The following is a 19,546-nucleotide window of genomic DNA, read 5'->3' on the forward strand; positions in this document are numbered from 1 at the left end:
GTGGGTGGTAATGAAGAAAAACAGGATCATTTTGGTCAGAACATTTCGTTTACTCATCGTCTGATCACTAAATTTCATCACATTTGATTCACTTTCACAAACCACAAGTCATGACCCCGCCTCCCTGTGAGTCCCTCTGCTCTATACTGTAGATTTCATAACCAGACATGTTTAATGGTGCTTCCTTCTTTCCTTCACTTTTTATTCAGGTGTTATCCTTCATTAACGTCTTAACAGTGATGTAAATATTTTGTCATGTTTGGTTCGGTGCAGTTTCATCTCTGTTATCTGATACAACATCCTCACTTATTTTGATTTCTTTATTTTTAGTTGTGTGGATCCAAAACTCTCCAAAGTTCATTCAAAAATTTAGCACACTCTTGTGTGATGACTCATTAGCATGAAGTGTCTTCGCTGCTCTTCTTCATTATAGTCCAATAGAGAGACGAGGCCATCTGAATCTATGCCTGCTCAGGCTCTTAAAACCAAAAAGAGAGACTGTGTCTTTTTCACTCGCTACTTTAGATTCCTATTAACCAACTAATTTATTTCTCTTTATGCTCGGCTGCAGTTCCTATTCTCCAACAGCAGTCCACTCATATCGAGGACATTAGCAACCTGATTCTGTTCTCTGCTCTTTAATAACTCAGCCCTCTTGTCTGTGCTCTTGAGGCAGCAGAGGAGTGATAATCCATCTATAAATGCATTTTCACTACTCCAGTGTGGAGGTGGCAAGACTAGTTGCCAGATATAAATGAAGGAAGTTGTGTGTTTTAAACTGTGGTGTTGATGTAAATCAGAGATTATTGGCTTTACAAGGCACATCCTTTCAAAGTCATACTGTCCACTCACAAACTTTATGAGAGCAAAATACTTATTTCTTGTTTTTGTCCATTTTAATGAGATATTTTGACATCTCGTCATCTTTATTAGGGTCAAGAGTTAACTTACTGTTGTAAATCAGTGTTCATATATATAAGACTACAAGTAACCACAGCAGTGATACTGCTGCTTAACACTCAGCTCAACTCATCTTTTTATATTACATTATATCACACCTCAAACACAACACAGTTGATACAAATACAGAATTATGTATACACTATGTTAATGGTAAAACTCCAAGTGTACTGACATTTAGAAGACAGTTTTTTTAAATGTACTTTTCTTTGCCAAGTGTTCATTGTACAGGTGTGATAATGTACTGACACTGAGGTATTCTCCATCACCTATTTATTTAATATTTTTACTGTATTAGGACGCCGTTTCATGATTTCATTGCTTACATACAGAGAAAAAAAACTGCTCTGCACATGCATCATTTAGTTTTTTTTCCCCCAAAAGACATATTTAAATTAATTATTTGCATTATCTTGCATAATCTATTATCATCCATGTAATGCTGGATTGCTAAAGCACATGCTGAAAAAAACATGAGCTTTGCTACAGAGTGAGTCTATCTAACAGAATGTCAGGGTCTTATTTATTCTAGTAGTTAACCTCGGCCTGTCTGCAGAAAATATGCTGGTGATATTAACAGTAATGGTTAATGCATGTTACTTACTACATGTTGTGCATCTGTGTCATAACAAGCAGAACTATGAACATTTTACATTGCTGCAGCACAAATATGTAAAATCCAACCTTCCAAATCATAAACGTGCAGAGAGAGAGAAAATGAAGTGGCTGCAGGCCAATTAACAAACAACTGGAAAAGGATGAGAGAGTTTGGTTTATTTTATTTTAATTGTTTTAAATATACTGTGTTCAAAATACTACTTTATTGATTTTTATGGCATTATTGCTATGATATGGCATTTACTAATATATCTACAAATATGTTTTTATTTGTAAAAAGTATAGTAACACTAAATTTAAAAATAACTTTGGTACTTAGCTTTGACTTAAAGGCAACTGTCCACTGACGGTATAATTTATGTGATGTAGCAGCTCTTTAAGTGTTCAACAGAAGACAAATCACAGGCTGCAGCTGTATTAATGAGTATTTCTCTCCCTGCAGAATGCCGGCGTGCTGTTTAAGATCCGAGTGGTTGGAGGCTCGGCATCCTACAGTTACCTGTCCCCACAGGACAGCAGGCCGCTGTACCACCCTGCGGTTGACAGGTAGGACACACAAACACTCACACATACTGTACATGCATAAGCACTCACGTCAAATAATGCAACACATAGTACATTCTGTACATGTTACTTTGCATGTGGCCTTGTAGTGGGAATGATAAAAAAAATAATTACTTAAAAGCAATCTATAATAATAATAATAATAATAATAATAGTGCTTTCAAGGGCCTTTCAAGGGACTTTTGTCCAGTGAAAGCATGGTCACATATAGCAGGAAACACAAACTGCCATCTAACTTTTGTTCAGAACCATGACATTAGACTAAAAGCCACAATTCCTTTCAGAAGCCAACAGACCTTAAGAGGATTACAACAAACTGATTCTATCAATACATCAATATATATATCAATGTATATATCAGTGTGTGTGTGTGTGTATATATATACACCAATATCAGTTTGACGGTGTGAAGATAAGGCCTTTATTCTCTGTATAATAAAGAGCATTAAGGTGCTGCCATACTGCTGATAATCTTAGTATAAATCTCTGCTGCTGCTCTTCTGAGCTTCAGTGAAGGTCAGGTCTTCTACAAAGGAGCTTGGAAATGAAAATGTCATCCAGGTTAGGCTAGACATTCAATAGGTGTGTGTGTGTGTGTGTGTGTGTGTGTATATTTGTGTGTGTGCTTGTTTCATTTTCAGCCACAGCTCATTGTTTATATATGATATACCATATATGCGTTGCTTTTTTTTTATTTGTGTTTTTTGTTTGTTTTTATTTTATTTTTGCTTTCCACATGCTTCTATATATATTTTTTTTTTGTATATTTATTATGGGAAGATGCATGTTTTTTGTAATCCTATGTAGGATGAGCCAAATGTTTGGCATGACACAGAAATAAAACTAAAACTATACAATATTCAAAATATGATTTGTTTCTATACTTAAAATTTTAAAGGTTTACACTCATTTTGAGAAGTTTGGCTCACTTTACCCATTATATTTGAAGGTAATCAGAATCAACTGAGCATCAACTCATCAACAACATAGCGCCGTCCATTTTAATGAACTGGCTTTAGTGTATATTTACATGATTGCAGAGACTTCATGATTTAGTTTCGGCTCATTATGTCAAACAGTAAATTTGTTTGTATAGAGGTTTTGCCTTTGACTGAATGCACAGTAGAGCTATTAGAGATTTGGTCCGAATAGTTTGCAATTTTCTGTTGTTTTTACTGTGGAAGAATCACACTGATAAACATATTGCCCTCGTCACCTTACTGTATAATCACCTTGTTACTAAGTGATCGCTGTTTGTCCGCATGTTGTTATGTAGCCTGGAGCGGACCTCCAGAATAACAATTAGACTTTTGCAGAGTTTAATTGACGAGCAGTAATGTGTTGTGTTGTGTATGGCTAATCAAAGCTCCTACTGTTTCAGTGATTGGATTTCATTTAATTTCCAACTGACCCGCCGCTTATACATATTCAAATAAAAAGATTTCATCGCGTCAATTAAATTGATCAAATGGAAATGTTAAAGCAGGAAAAATGAATTGTGAGGTGTAAATGAAATACTGAGAGATAAAACTTTCAAAATGAATTCCATTTTAAAGTTAAATTCATTTTTTTTAAAACAAAATGGAAATGGAATAATTAATTGTCTTTTTATTATGTTTTATTTATTCTTTTTTTTTTTTAACTTTGTGTCTTATGAGATTCATAAATCAAAGTAGCCCCATGACAACACCACGAATCCTTCAGTAATCAAAAGAGCTGAAATCAGTTGAGAATAATAATGATAATAAGTGTGTCCTGCGTTGTGCGTTGAATGTGACAAGTTTCTCATTCATCCAGAAGCAACTGTTATTGCAGTGTTCATGTGAAACTCAAGTACATTAACAGTTGGAGGGATAGAGGAGCATTTGTGGATACAGTTGATGGGCATTTTAATTAATAGCATATTAGGTTTGAGTGTCTGTTCCTTTATACATATATTGCCATATTGAGCTTTTGAACCTCTCTGGATTGTGTCGTCAGGTTATGTAAGCCTGACATCTAGTGGTAGCATATGAGAAGCCGCCTAGGCCAAAATTGAATACTCCACTTGCACATAATGTACTTATATACAGGTACTAAGCACCTACACGTACATGCATATACGTACATACAGGCCTGCACGTACATACATACATGCATGCATATATATACACAAGGCAACAACATGAGTTCCTCTCTGAAGTAGGAAGGAAACATCTCATAGTGAGAATCAGAAGCCTCCAGACTGACCATGCAGGAATACAGATGCTTTGCAGAATGAAAGGGAAGTGAATTTTGACACGACTCCGAGGCATCTGCTAAATAACCTCTACCCATAGCGTCAAGCCATTTTAATGCTGTTTGGCTGTTGAATACAGATGCCGTTTTATCTCTCCCCCCCTGAGATCAAAGCGGTGACGGTAAGCTCTGCAATACAAACATGACACCCCTCGCCACATTATGACTCGACATCAGACGTTTGTATATTATTACATGATGTGAAATCAGTTCTTACCTGTGCTCAGTGTCACTCTGTGCGATGTTGCTGGTGCCAGTGAGTGTGAGTATGTGTTCTCTCTGTGTGTGCACCGACATGACACAAACAAATATTCAAAGAAACTTAGGTGTTCACTGCCAGGTCCATTTTTCACAGTGTGACAGCAACACAGATTTCAGCCTCTCGGAGATGAGGCAATACTTTCCGCTCACATTGAGTAGTCCATAGACAGAATAAGATGTGTATTTCAGTTTATAATGTGATTCTACTATTTTTCTTTTGCTGCGCTGTAGAGCTCTGAAGTTTTGCGGCCCCGGGGGACCTCTGCATGTGAAGGTTGTCATCGAGTGGGAGCACAAGATTAAAGAATGGTAAGCATTGTGGCATTGTGCACATTTTTTTCTTCAAGTGGATTATACTTATGTGAACAAACACATATAAGCAGAACCCACACACAATTGTTGCAGAGTGTTGTCTGAGTGTCAGTTTATACATTTCTAGAACACACGCTGTTTCAGTCTGTGTCTGTGAAATTGCACAAACATATTCTTCTATTGATCCAAACAATTTAGACACAATTCTGCAGCTTAATGGAATCAATACACCTTTATATGTATGTGTGTGTGTGTGTGTGTGCTCCAGTCTGTTTGGCAGCATCCAGGAGGAGGTGGTGAAGGACGCGGAGAGTGTAAGGAACCAGCAGCAGCAGCACCTGCAGCAGCATAGCTGTACCTTGGATGAGTGCTTCCAGCTGTATACCAAAGAAGAACAGGTGAGACAGAAGACAACATCCATCTATCTATGTATTCTAGTGTCTTTTCCTGTCTTCTTCTTCTTCTTCTATCTTCTTCTGTTTTTATTCCTCATCTTGTGCATTGCCTTTTTTTTGTTCTTTCCAAACACAGTATAAGCTGAGTCAAACCTGATACACCTGGCAATGTGAGAAAAACTCACCAATTACCAACTAAAATGAGCCGATGGAGAGGAAGCGTAACTGTAGCTCTAAGTAACTGTTGCACAGCAGGGAGAGCAGGAGAGAGGATTCAAGAACCTTTATCGTCATCTCACCACAGTTACATTTATACTTTTCAGTTTCAAATGCTACCTATGAAGAAATAAAACTTTAGAAGAATTTAAAATTAAGGTTTAAAAAATAAATAAAGAAAAGAGAATATGGAGAATGTAAAAAATATAGTGTGAAAGAGTGAATTGAACAGGCAGCATTCATGGACATGGATTGTGCAAAAGACATATACAGTTGTGGTCAAAAGTTTATGTACACTTGTAAAGAACATGTACGTCATGGCAGTTTCCAATCATTTCTACAACTGTTATTTTTCTGTGATGGAATGATTGGATCACATCCATCTTTGTCACAGAAAACATTTTGGTTCCTTTATAGATTTATTATAGTTCTTCTGGAAATATGACAAAATCTGCTGGGTCAAAAATATACATACAGCAACTTGAATTATCAATTTTAGTGATGTAGAAAGTTGTGTCAGTCAAATTGACCTTGTGGCACGGCCTTTTAACTTACTGTGAGTGACTGTCATTGACTTCAGCTGGAGCTCGTTTGATACACTCACAGACACTTCAATGGGAAAGTCTAAGGAGCTCAGCATGGCTTTGAAAAAGCAGATCATTGATTTGAACAAGCCAGGAAAGACACTTGGATCCATTTCAAAGCAACTACAGGTCCCAAGGTCAAGTGTGCAAACAATTGTTTGTAAGTATAAAGTGCATGGTGCAATTGTGTCACTGCCACAATCAGAGAGAAAACACAAGCTATCACCTGCTATTGAGAGGAAAATCGGTCAGGATGGTCAAGAGTCACCCAAGAACCACCAAAACGCAGGTCTGCGATGAATTAGACGTTGCTGGAAAACAGGTGTCAGTGTGTGTTTTACATCGCCATGGGCTGAGAGGCTGCTGTGCGAGAAGGAAGCGCAGTGGAGATCGCATCCTCTGTGGGTCGGTCAGGGCAGTATGCAAACTGGAGGGGATTGTGTGTGCTGGGGAGTCTGGATTTGATATGTCTGGAGTCTAATCACTCAAAGCGATTCATGACGGTTGAAGTCAGTGATGCTGGGCAGTAGTTCACACACATCACCGTTGATTTCTTGGGGATGGGGTTCATGGTGGTGGAAATGAATCTAGAGGCTCATTCTCATTCTCCTCTTTAATTAAATGTTTTAATTATCATATCATAACATAACAACACCAGTGACTCATTAATTGCATTAAACCGTCTTAGTGCTCTTTGCCAAAATATGTAAGACTTGCCATTGCCCCAGATATAACCCTCCATTTAATTAGCAGCATGGTTGAATGACAAAATTCACAGCCTAAAGATTGTGACCTGATAGATGGTTTGATTTTGATTTTCAAACTGTTAAGTGAAACCAATAAAACTCTTTCAGACAAACAGATAGATAGAAGAAGACAGTAGAAGAGGTCCATTAAGATGCCTGAAGGAGCAAAAAATCCATAAATGCAGATCCAGGTTTGAAAGGCCGAGGCTTCCTGCCAGTAATGGCTCATATTATGTGCATTCAGTCTTTTCTCATGTACCGTTTTTCTTTTCACTTTTCATTGTATTTTGCACCATTATAATCAAACCCCATGGCATCGAGCAAAAAGAAAGCCATTGCCTATATTTCTGTGCTCAAACTACAAAAAACGGCTTCAATGGCAGCTGGTGGAAAAACATCAGTTTATTGTCAAAAGAAAAACAAATTTGATTATAATGACTGATCTGTATTGTACAAATATAGGTTTGTTGTGCATGTGTGAAGGCTTGTCATTTTGATTTTAAAAGGCAACATGCAGAGGCTAACGTTTCATTATTCAGATTTTTCATTTTCAGGCAGATGTCATCAGTAACTGTTGTCATTTGAGATGACACTTGAATGCAAAAGCAGTCTCTTTTGACAAGATATGTCTTCCCCTGACTTCGCTTTCCTCACATTTTTTCCTTGCATTTCGTCTTTACGTCTTAAGTGGGAGGAACTACAGAAAAGACTCAAGGAGACAAGGGAAACAGGGCGTAATAACTATCTTTCTCTCTCTCACACACACACACTGGCGTGCCACAGCGACACAGCTCCGCTCATCACTCAGCATACATCTGTAATCAACAGTCATTTGTCTCATCAGGAACATGGTAGAACAGTGATTATTCGTTGCAGGCAGTGATTCCATGGGTCATTGAACTCTGCAGCCTGCCAAAGTGAAGCCTATAACATATTTTTAGTCTCCTGCATTTATTATGTTTTATTAAATGACGCACAAACATCAGACAATACAATTTTATTTTCTGATCTGTTTTTATAAAATACAATCTGGAAAATTTGTACAGCACTTTGGCAGAGAGACACAGAGTTTTGAAAGGTGGACAATGACTCCCTGGAGCCTGGTCTGTAAATGAGGTATATTAAAAGAAACTTCATTCAGACATGATTATGGTAAAAAAAAATGCCAACCACTTTTGACCTCAAAGGGTTTTGATTAGGGTAGATTCAATAAAAGACAGATTAAAGACTCCTGCTTCCATATTAATAACCATTTAATTGATTGGTTGGTTGACTGACTGGTTCCAGCTTGCCCCAGATGATGCCTGGAAGTGCCCCCACTGTAAGCAGCTTCAGCAGGGCATGGTAAAGATGAGCCTGTGGACACTCCCTGACATACTGATCCTTCATCTCAAGCGCTTCCGACAGGTAAGTGAACCGCAAGCAACTTCTGTTGAATACAAATACTGTAGTACTGTAAAGCTGCACTAATCTTTTTTGATCAACAATTGCTCAAATTACAATGTAAACTGGGAAACAAGTTGCATGAAGTGGTGAACCACACTCTACAGTCCCTCTCAGGTCCCTACAGAGATTTTTTTGCATGTTTGAGCTTATAGTTGCAGTTTGATTCACTCTCACCACTCTCATCAACCTCGTTGTCAACAGCAACAGGTAGCTATTCAGTAAAAATGTTCTGATTCACCCACTAAAACTACAAACAGACAAAGTTAGTGACTAGCTGGGGAACATAGCGGACCATTTAGCCTTCTACAGAGCCCTCAGAAGTTGGTGGAAACCACGACAGAGTTAAAAAGAGAGCGAACATTTGATTTTTTTGTGATATTGGCTAGAAACACAAATTCAAAACAATGCTAATGTTGCTCCATATCGGCTGGATGTGTGTTTGATGTTTGCTTGCTGTTGTTTGCTTCACAACACATTTACTGTAACAGCTTAAGATAATATTTTATAGCTTGTCCTGTTGCCCCTGAGTGGCTAAAAGTCAATTAATGCAGCTTAAAGAAAAGTGAAAAATAATTTGAGTTTTATCCATGCTTTATGTATATGTGTGTCTATCTCAAATATAGAGATGGAAATAGATGTAATTTTCCTCCTGAATCCTGAACCTGAGTTGTGAAACTCAGGCAACCTTCTTTCCTGCACCCTTCATGTTTCCTGGTTTTTCTCAGAGAGGCTGAGCTGTCTGATACACCAATTTCTGAAACGTACCCTCTGGTCCTTTTTTGGATCTGCCACAGGCACCCTGACCTAAATGCATTAATGAAGACAAATGTCGATAACAACAGCCAGTCAACATCCAGCATTACAGCCTGAATTTCAGTCAATCCCATGTATCCTCCATCTCCACCTGTAATAAATTTGTCCCTGCCTAGAGCTGTGGGAGCACACACTTGCACAAAAGCTATTTATTGGATGGCACAACAACCGAGATGAAAAAGAAAGTGCTGCAAGAATGAAACACTGGGCAATATCTAACAACAAACTCTTTCCGGACAGGTCTGCTGGTAACATACTGCGGATGTGTGTCTCAGCTTCTGCCTCACCAAAATATAGGAATAATGGGCATTTGTTCATTGGTGCTAATTAGCAAATATTAGCATGCTAACACACTGAACTAAAAAGGTGGCTATGGTAAACACTATACATGCCAAACATCAGCATGTTAACATTATCATTGTGAGCATGTTAGCACAGTGCAGGGCCTTGTTTGTATAACTGCAAATATAGTAAATATAGTGGGCCTATACCATGACAATTACTTTATGATACACACTGGAGACTAAGGTGGTATAAAATTGGAACACAGCACAAGATCCCACATTAATTACTGCCAATTTAGGGAGTGTGTGCAATTTTTTTTTTCTTGAGTCACTGCCCATCAGAATATATACATTATATATACATTGTGAGCCCTGAGCCCACTCAGGCTTCATAGGTTAAACCCGTTCCAGCACCATCAATCAATTTCCTGCAAAATGCCATTCCAGCATTTTCCATCCTTTTAGCAATGTGATTTTTCTCCACCTTTGCATTAGGATACAATCAATCAGATTCTGTGCCAGGGACCAGTTTTGCATAGAAGACTGTACCAGAACAAAGTGCTTCACACAGCCCTTCCACCTTCTAACATTGCTATTCCAGGAGGGGCACTAGTTTTAAATAGTAAAGAATAATTTATCAATTTATTTACATGCTGCTGTATTTGTCTTGGCGAGTTTAAAATTTCTTGCAAGTCTGGTTACTTCTAGGCACACCCAACAGGAACAGGAAGTCACAAGCCTATGTGTTTTTTCATAGTTGCACATATATGTACTGTATAATGTTGAAACAGGTGGGCGAGCGGAGGAACAAGCTGTCAACCCTGGTGCATTTCCCTCTGACTGGTTTGGACATGGCCCCCCATGTGGTGAAGAGGAGTCAGAGTATGAGGAACCTGAACATGGGGGCCTGGCCACCATCTTGGAGACAGCCTTCAGGCCAACACCACCAACCTGCTGACATGACCCTCCCCCACGACTATCTGTATGACCTTTACGCTGTGTGTAACCATCATGGAGGGATGCACGGTGGACACTATACTGGTAAGGAAGTGGGTGGCATAATACGTTATTTACTACATGATAATTCAACCTGTTACGGGTTTTCTTTGCCACATTGTCGAGTGAATGCACATGACTACAAGTGCCAAAACAATTGGCACTTGTAGTCAGCCTGAATTATTAGTTTTGAAACTGCCGCATAATATTTTTAACAGGATTTTTACACTTCATTATGAGGTTTTTTTATAGTCTGACACACTAAAGTAGTATTTAGAAAGACAAATGGGAGCCTGGAGTCACTATTTTGATCAGAACCTAATTGCAAACATCTTACAACAGGCACAGTCCACAGACTTAACTGAAACAAACAGCACCCTAACATTGGTATTAGGGCTGTCATGTGCCTTTGGACGGTCAAAGTATGTAAGGTGGACAACAATTTGTTTAGCTCCAACTTCAAATCCCGAGTTGTTGATCAGCTGTCGACATGCTTTTTATGTCAAAATCACAAAACTGATGAACAACCTTGTCATTGCAACTAGTATAACAACATAACAGTATTTATCCAAATCCTTTACATGCACTTACAGCAGTCATTCACATTATTTACTGTCTCCCTGTAAGTGGTATGTGGTGTTGATCAGGATGCAGAAGATATACAGTACAGTGATAAAACTCTCAGTATTATATTGTAGCTTTTTCCATTTTCAGCTGATGCCGAAACCCAAGGAGATGTTAAGAAAAGTAGATGAGATCTATTGAAAATAATCTTGATGAATAGTACTAGTGATATTACTCTTTTATACCTTCAGTGGCAGGATCCAATGAGGATGTCAAGGACAAATTCCTTACGTGAGAACTGAAAAACATTTTTTCGCAAGTGATGTTCTCTCCCACCGATGGACTTCCTCTCTGGAAAGAACGGCACAGTAAAAATGTTTTAAAAAGTTTTTTAAGATTGAATAAAAGGCTTAAAAAGTGTCTAATTAGATACAATCCTTGGGCCACAATTTGGATTCCTAACAACCTCTAGACATTGGCTCAACAAACTTTGGTCAGTCCCCATACTCACACCAGTGGTAATTGCAAGTGAAATCCCTACATGTCTGATGTATTTCCAGTAATTGCCAACAGAGCTTGTGCAGCTGTTGGGACTGACAGTGTGCAGACGATCTTCAGACCACTTGTGGACACTCTTGGTCAATGAGTTCAACGTAGAGATCCACTTCAAAATAAAACCTCAGAGGAACGTATACCCTGAGCTTTTGAGATACTGGTGACAGGCAGGATGGGAAATTTGACACACAGGTGAGGCCAATCTGAGTCTGAAATTGCGGGGGATGCTTGATAAAGACACCCAACACTGAGCCTAATATGTGGGAGAATTGGAGAGAGCAGGTGGATGGGGTGGGAGTAGAGGAAGATGTGGTTGCCATGACAGCTCTCTCCTACAGTTGCATTCTGTCTCTGGGTCTTTTCATACTCATACACTATAACATGGACACAGCAGGGCGATGCGTAATTTACCTAAAATAAAAATTGAATATAGAAATTGTAGTTTGTCCATCTGTTACCATCTGACAGATGGAATAAACAGACAGCAGCCGATCCATTCTCCTGAAACCCCTCATGGTTCATACAGTATGCATGTCTGTTTACTGAAGGGTTATCTATGTATATCTACTTTTTCTGTGTGTCATACAGTGCGTCTAAACCTCTTTATTACAGGTCAGGGCTACTTGTGTAGTTTTCTTGTAAAGAACATTGAGTTTTTTATATTTTAAATATGTTGTAGATGTAGTGAAAGCATTGGGCCATGCCATAACTATTATCCTTTCGTTACTTCGTTACTCCACTGTTGTCCAAAATCAGTTGCAAACACATGAACAGCCATACGTTCCTTCACTGCAATGAACAAAGCTAGTAAAGTTTACTCTGAAAGAACTCTGCCGCAGCATCTTCGATCTCTAGAGAGCAGCTCCGCGTGTCAGGGAGTGGTTCTTTGTTTACATGGTGGTGCTATTTTAACAAGCTGAGAGAAAGATACAACACAAGCTGAGCTCATTACAAGGAAAGAAAAGGATGCCCAAGTTCAAACGTATGGCTCCTCTATGTGTTTGTGGACAGCAGTGGAGTAGCACAGCATGGAGTGATAAGATGCTGTATTTGAGGCTGCAGCTTCAGGCAATATGTATTATAAATTACTTGATTTGAGCACTTTCTCATCATTGCATCTAAGTTACACATGTTCATGTGTCCCTTGTTCAAAATTGTTTTAATTTTCTGATCCAGCTTACTGTAGGAACTCAGTGGACAGCCAGTGGTATAGCTATGATGACAGCAGCGTAGACCTGGTGCCAGAGGAGGAAATATGTACCAGAGGGGCCTACATCCTTTTCTACCAGAGACGCAACACCATTCCTCCATGGTCGGCCAGTAGCTCCGTCAGAGGTATGCCACCTATGACTAGCAACCTGGCTAACAGAAGTCATTTTAATGGATAAAAGAGCATATGTATGTGTGTAAATGCCCGTTAGTAGGACAGAAACTTATTCAATGTGTGTGCTTAAAAAATAAGTAATACAAATTACTAAAGAAGAGTCATTACATGTTCCCCGAGGCTAACGGAAATTAGAGTCGGCCCATATTCTTCTAAACATCCATACTTTTTGTTTTAACATTCACCAGTTATAGGACTCACAACATGGACATCATGCAAAGTTATTCATTGCATGCTCCTGCTGGTGTCAGTAAATCGTGATTTTTTTAAAATTGCAGTTATAATAAAAAAAAAATACAAAATATGCACAGTAAATGCATATTTGCATAAGAGAAATAATTTGATGGCCTGTGAGCAATTCAATATTGGAATATTTGAAATACTAAGAATATAGATGTTTTTCTCGCCAGGGCTGACTCATGAATAATAGTAAAACATATGTTTTCTTGCCCAGCTCCTATAGAATATATGGACAGCACCGGGCACAAAGGAGAGGAGTGGACACAAAGAAACCAGTTAACCACATCTGTAGCATTTTGAGTAGTCAGAGCGTTTTCTTGAATTCCTGCCTCTCTGATTTTCTTCCTGTAATACTGGAACCTTTTGTGCCTTGAAGCAAGTTCAGAGTCACACGTCGAGAAAAACAAGACTGAGCCAGCAGTTACCGAGTTTAAAAGTTGCATGTTAGAGGAGAAAAAGGGACTGTAACATGCCCTGAAAAAGTCTCACTGTATAGTCACTCTCAGAATCCAAACATAATACATAATGCACGTCTTAAATCACTTGAAATGATATATCAGGTTATATAACTTTAAATATTGACAGATATTAGAGAAGAAATCACATTATTAAACATAATTAGACACCACATGTGAGCTAAAATGAGACTCTAGGGGGCTTATTATGTCCATTTTCTGCTTGTAGACCAGCATACTCTCTCCTGTATCATTGTGTCTCTGGTTTCGCTTTCCAACAATACTTCATATTATCTGTGGTTACATTAGCAGCCACTGTAGGTGCCTACTCCATCGGGCCAGATGGAGCTCCTATCCACACATTTGTAATTCTGCGGTGACAAGAGTGCCTTCCCCCCCCCCCCCCCCCCCCCCCCCCCCCGCTTATTTTTGTCACTGGGGTAAAGATTTTGCATTCACAGACGAAAATTACTTTTTCAGAAATAATTTTAACAGAAGCACTTAAACACCTGCGTACAATAAACCGATGACACCCTAGTGGCGTACGTTAATCATGACCCAGAAATGCCAAGCACCTGCTGGAAGGAAGAGTTGGGAAAGTGTGTGATACCATTTCATTTCAGTCTGTATCTGATGGATTCAATCAGAAGTCTGATCTTCTTCATTTTAACATCTTTTCCTCTACAGTCACAAAGACAACTATTTAGCCAAGTTAGCGGAATCCAGCAAACCCAGCTCCACACACAATGTTCAATATGTTCAATAAATATTCAAAGGTGTACCAGTGAAAGTGCAGAGTGCTTGTTCACACAATGCGTATTTTGCAGTGTGATTCAATGGATTCTGTGTTGAGTGTACAGGATATACTCTTTCAAAAACATCAAATATTGAAGAAGTGTGGTCTTGGGTTTGTCAAAGACAAGTTTAGAACAAATCTGAAAATCATCCTGTTCAAGGTCACAGAGGGCTGGAGCCTTTATTCTGGCCTCCAGCTGGTTACTGTAGGCTATACTAAGTGCTGGGCCATTATATGAATAAATGCATTCAGATATTATTCAACCACCAGATGAAAAGGCAGAAAGGAAGAGCAGAGAACACAATGGAGCAGTGAAAGGTTAGTAAGGATGGAATATGTTGGAGAGTCAGTGCAGTGTTAGTAAAGGTCAGTAAACATGTAACATTAGTACCATTCAAAAGGTCTCGAACTACCAGCCTTAAAGCTGCTCTTTCAACACCAATAAAACCTTCCTTTGCTTCTTCATGGACTGTCTATATATATATATATACATACTCAACAGCACACACTATCACTCAACAACCACCCAGATACATCAAAGAAGTGAGCAGAGCGTTACATATGATTGAATTTTTTCCATGCTCAAAAATAGCATGAAGCAACACAGCACATATCGCTCCGCTGCCAATTCCACATTATACGCGTGAGAACGTATTTCAGCCAGTGATCGAGTTGCAGTTGATAAGAACGAAGTGCCGTCCCGTCTTCCATTCCCTCTGTCATTAGTGTGCTCGTCTGTCCTATGATGCAATCCCCACCCGCATTTATTCCTTTTGAGGATATTTCCTCACTCATCTTTGGCAGTTTTTGATGTAACACAGCATCCACTCGAAAGAGGCGGAGATAAAAGAGCGATCTGCTCACGACTCGGCGGGAAAGACACGACACCTCAGTGGGTTTTATGTTCACAGCGAAGGTTTCATTACCAATAAAAGTCAGATACGTGCAATGTTTTTCCACCTGCCTTTCATCACACGCTCATCCGTCTGTGTGTCATTTCTTCATGATTGAATGTTCACACGAGATTCAGCTTGTAGTGGAAATGCAATACAGATTTATACGCATGTAATTTACATAAGATATCTCCTGTGTATACGTTGAATTGATCATAGTTTGCCTATATGAATTCAAGTTTAGGTAGTTCTATAATGCCGCAGTACTTCAAGAAGTGCTGACGTGTCCTTAAAGTTGCATCTTTATATGGGGGATCAGCTTTGGATGTTGTGTTTGACGGGTCCTGATGCAGTGAAATGTGTTTAGGCCAAGATAAGTCCCGTCTCTCCAAGTTCAGTCAGCGATAGAAGATGGAACAAGGAGAGTGCCTGTCTCCACTGTCAATCTATCCTCGCCTATACCACTCCACTGAAGAGACAGGACTCGTTCCCAGGGTCTATGAAGTCACAAAACCAGTTGAAAGAAATATTTACATGATGTAAACACACATGACATGTGTTTTCACAGTGATATGTGTCAGCCTTGGTCATACGCTTCTAGGTTTAGCACGAGTATTGAATCTATTGATCTCCATATGCAGGTTAGTTTCACCACAGTACTTGCTGTATGTTTCTTGGGATGTGATGATGCATGAAGCTGTGAATGCAGGATTTACAACAGTATATTCCAAGGACATGCTTTTTGAAGTCGGATTAGCCCGCTGAGAAGTTATTCACAGTAGCACTTGAGCAGCCCTTGAAAAGGTGCAGAGAGGTTTGAGTATCTGAGAAGCAAAACACTTATCATTTCAAAGACATGCAGACTAGTGGGGCTCCGCCGAAGCTAGGATGTGCAAAATGTGAAGAGCACTCAGCTCGGAGGCCGAATGACTAAGAGAGGAAACCCTTAAGTGTCATTTTAAGCTTATACATGGAGCTTCCACAGCAGGTGTATGAGGAGAATACTGATTAACATCAGAACAATAGAGTGTGATCCACAAGCTCTTTAATATTACACTTACTAGAATGTTTAAGAGACACTGGTATAAGACAAAGATAGAAAGTGGAGGGAGGTGATGAGGAAAGAGCAAGTAGAGGCTTAATCGGGGGGAAATAAGGATAACAACAGACATACTGTGTGTATATATAGTTGCAAAGCTGTTAACAATACTCTACACAACAACATGTCGGCTGGATGGTCGGAAGTGGACAGAGGAGAGTCAGCAGTAGCCGGGGGGGAAGCCGGCCTTTAAAGCACCAGCTGTTAGGCTGGAACCAATCAAATCCCTGTAACAACCAATCACACAATCAATCAATCACACAATCTTTCACTCAGCCAATCAGAGGAGCTCATTAGACATAGAGCTACCATAGCAAGTTCACCAGAGAGAGAGAGAGAGAGAGAGAGAAAGAGAGAGAGATCTACAAGCACACACACACACACACACACACACAGGGGGTTAAAGCACAGAATACACAAATAGACAGAAAACGCTCACTATACAACCGCTGGGTTGTAACACCTCCATTTCTGACCTCCTTCTCAGCTCTGTCAATCACATATAATCAAGCCAAGATGATATCTTATACCCTCTGTCATCTTCCATCGTGGTATTAGACTTTATACATTTTGATTTCAAGCTATAAGAGGTTTTTCCATGGCTGCTCAGTGGAGGGCGTGTCAGTATGGATACTGGAAATGGCAGAATGGCTCTAATCATTGACCAATAAAGATCCCCTTTTGTGTATATAGTACATGACTATATATGTCAGAAAGCACTTTTTTGTGCATCTGCTGATTGTACAGTATATTCACCAGAAATGCATATTTAGTTTGTTGATATTTTCCACATTCAAAATGTCAAGCACTGTATTGTATCCGTTTCTACGTATGTCCTAATGATTTCCCACCTGCAGTAACCATCCTGTTTGTTTTGTCCACCTCATTATACTGCAGCTGTGTTAAATCAGTTTATGACAATCCTCTAGTGTATGTTAAAAATGAAATGTGAAATGCACTGAGCAGTCAGACCTCAGAACAAACAACCACAAACACAACACGGCTCACTTTTTTTTTTTTTGTCTGTCTGCTACGTACTGTGTTAACACCAAACAAAGTCAGACTGCTCTAAAATGACCCCTCTCCTCTTGAGATGCTGAAACAGACAAGTGAAGTTGAGAAGAGTAAGACGCTCATTTCCTCAGGAAAACACCAGTCCTGGAGGAACAGATTTGTTTTTCTCTGCATTGTAAAATTTGAAACCTAATTTATGAGTTCTTCACAATTTGTAGTTTGTGTGTTGTGGTATTTCTCCTCGCTTCTCAGACCTTCCCATTTCAGATACAAAATAGCAATGCATCCATGGATGGAGGATGAATGCAGCTGGAGGCAGCACATCTGTCAAATGAGATACTATTTTCCAGTCTAATTTAATTTTGAGGCAACTTCAAATACTCTTGCTGAGTTATAGCAATCGAACAGGACTTTAAAGGCCCAGAAAATCTATTTTCTCAATCATGTACTCGCTATGAGTGATGGAGTCCTGCATGAGCACCAAATTTTCTGCCAAATTTATAACAGTTGGTTGGTTTTTTCACATGAGAGATATTTGTATTTGTGTTTTTGTGCTTTTTCACTGGTTTGAGAAAAAAAGTGTCACATACTTGTGTGTGTGTGTGTGTGTGTGTGTGTGTGTGTGTGTGTGTGTGTGTGTGTGTGTGCAGTTTGAATCAGAATATGATGACAATCATCAGATTGTTTGCTTACTTCACCAGCTCTGTCAATTAAATCTGATGAAACCTGCCCCTACAGTGTCCTAATGATGCTTATTTTGTGATAATTATTATTAAAAATAGGTTTGAAACCAAGTTTTCAGAGGCTTTAAATAATGGGTTGCACAAAACATGCTCTAAAACATTATTTATATTGTCCCCTTAAAATGTAATTATTCAGCACACAGTGTCCCATAGACTCATGTCCATGCATGCACAATAAACTGCTGTATGTTAAAGTGAATAAAAACTTAACGTATCATTATTGAATTTGTTGCTTGGCTTAGTTTGATCTGCATTCTGAAATGATTAATAACACGCTGTTGCTGTTTACATTTCTAAAAATGTGTACAAAGAACGTGATAATCATTTTATTAAGGGAGTAAAACAGCATTCAGGTTATTTTTCAGATGAACATTTTTGCCTGATACATTGTCTGCTGCTCAAAGATCTACTATAGAAGAACTTCAGTGGGCATACATTATATTTATTTTTAATTTAATTCAAAACTCTTCATGAATGAAAGACATGTAGCAGCAGTGAAAACAACTTAATAGCGGCGATAAATGGCTTATGCCATTATGTTTTCCATAAACTAAGCCGACCTTAGACGGCATAGAAGTAATGGTCTCTCCTGTGTGAACGTTTAATTTATTTTATTTTATTTTATTTTTATAATTGTGAGTACACTTAATACACATCTAAAAAATTAGAAAAAAGAATAATGTGACATAGTAATTTGGTTGGTGCTGTTATTTCTGTCCCCACATGTAATTTAACATAATCACAGTGTTGCAGTGATGCTGTTTCCATGCCAGCATGCTGCTTTTACAGTTTTGTTCATGACTAATCAGTAATCAGAGTTCCAGTTAAAGCTTTTCTCTGTCCAGTACTTGCACACATGATTGTTTACATCTGTAATTTTCTCTTCTTCTGGAAACCTCCTCTCTCCGCCTGAACACAAAAATTAATTTATTTATGTTGAATCTTGAAACTTGAAGTACACAACAGTATATAAAGCAGTATATAAGTATATTTTGCAGTTAATACCCCTGTACTTGTACTACTTAAAAAGAATTATTTTTACATTGCGGTATTATTACATTACTTCTCTTCCCTCTGTGTGTCTCACAGGCTCCACAAGTTCATCAATGTCAGATCACTGGTTAATCCGGCTGACAGGCAACAGTAAGAGAGGCAGCCTGGTGTCTCGATCCTCCACCACCTGCCCGTCTTCCATACCCGACTCTCCCGAGTCTCCAGTCTTCCTTGACAATGGTTCTAAAGAGGAAAGAGGTAAAGGCTCCTAATCTATTTAGTGGCAAGATTAATACTGTGGACACGTTTTGCATCTAAATGTAAAAACTAAAATGTTT

General features: G+C 38.9%; 1 protein-coding gene across 2 annotated transcripts in view; it reads left to right on the forward strand.

Moving 5' to 3' along the window:
- Window positions 1-19,546, forward strand: part of usp43a (ubiquitin specific peptidase 43a) — a 100,377-nt gene that overhangs the window by 78,653 nt on the left and 2,178 nt on the right. For both annotated transcript variants that reach the window (XM_042396552.1, XM_042396559.1), the window contains exons 9-15: window positions 2,021-2,124; window positions 4,912-4,989; window positions 5,261-5,390; window positions 8,221-8,340; window positions 10,268-10,517; window positions 12,768-12,926; window positions 19,305-19,466. In XM_042396552.1, the coding sequence (XP_042252486.1) occupies window positions 2,021-2,124; window positions 4,912-4,989; window positions 5,261-5,390; window positions 8,221-8,340; window positions 10,268-10,517; window positions 12,768-12,926; window positions 19,305-19,466 (1,003 nt within the window). The remainder of the gene's footprint in view (window positions 1-2,020; window positions 2,125-4,911; window positions 4,990-5,260; window positions 5,391-8,220; window positions 8,341-10,267; window positions 10,518-12,767; window positions 12,927-19,304; window positions 19,467-19,546) is intronic.

Source organism: Thunnus maccoyii, chromosome 2, assembly GCF_910596095.1.
Source record: "Thunnus maccoyii chromosome 2, fThuMac1.1, whole genome shotgun sequence".
Taxonomy (NCBI): domain Eukaryota; kingdom Metazoa; phylum Chordata; class Actinopteri; order Scombriformes; family Scombridae; genus Thunnus; species Thunnus maccoyii.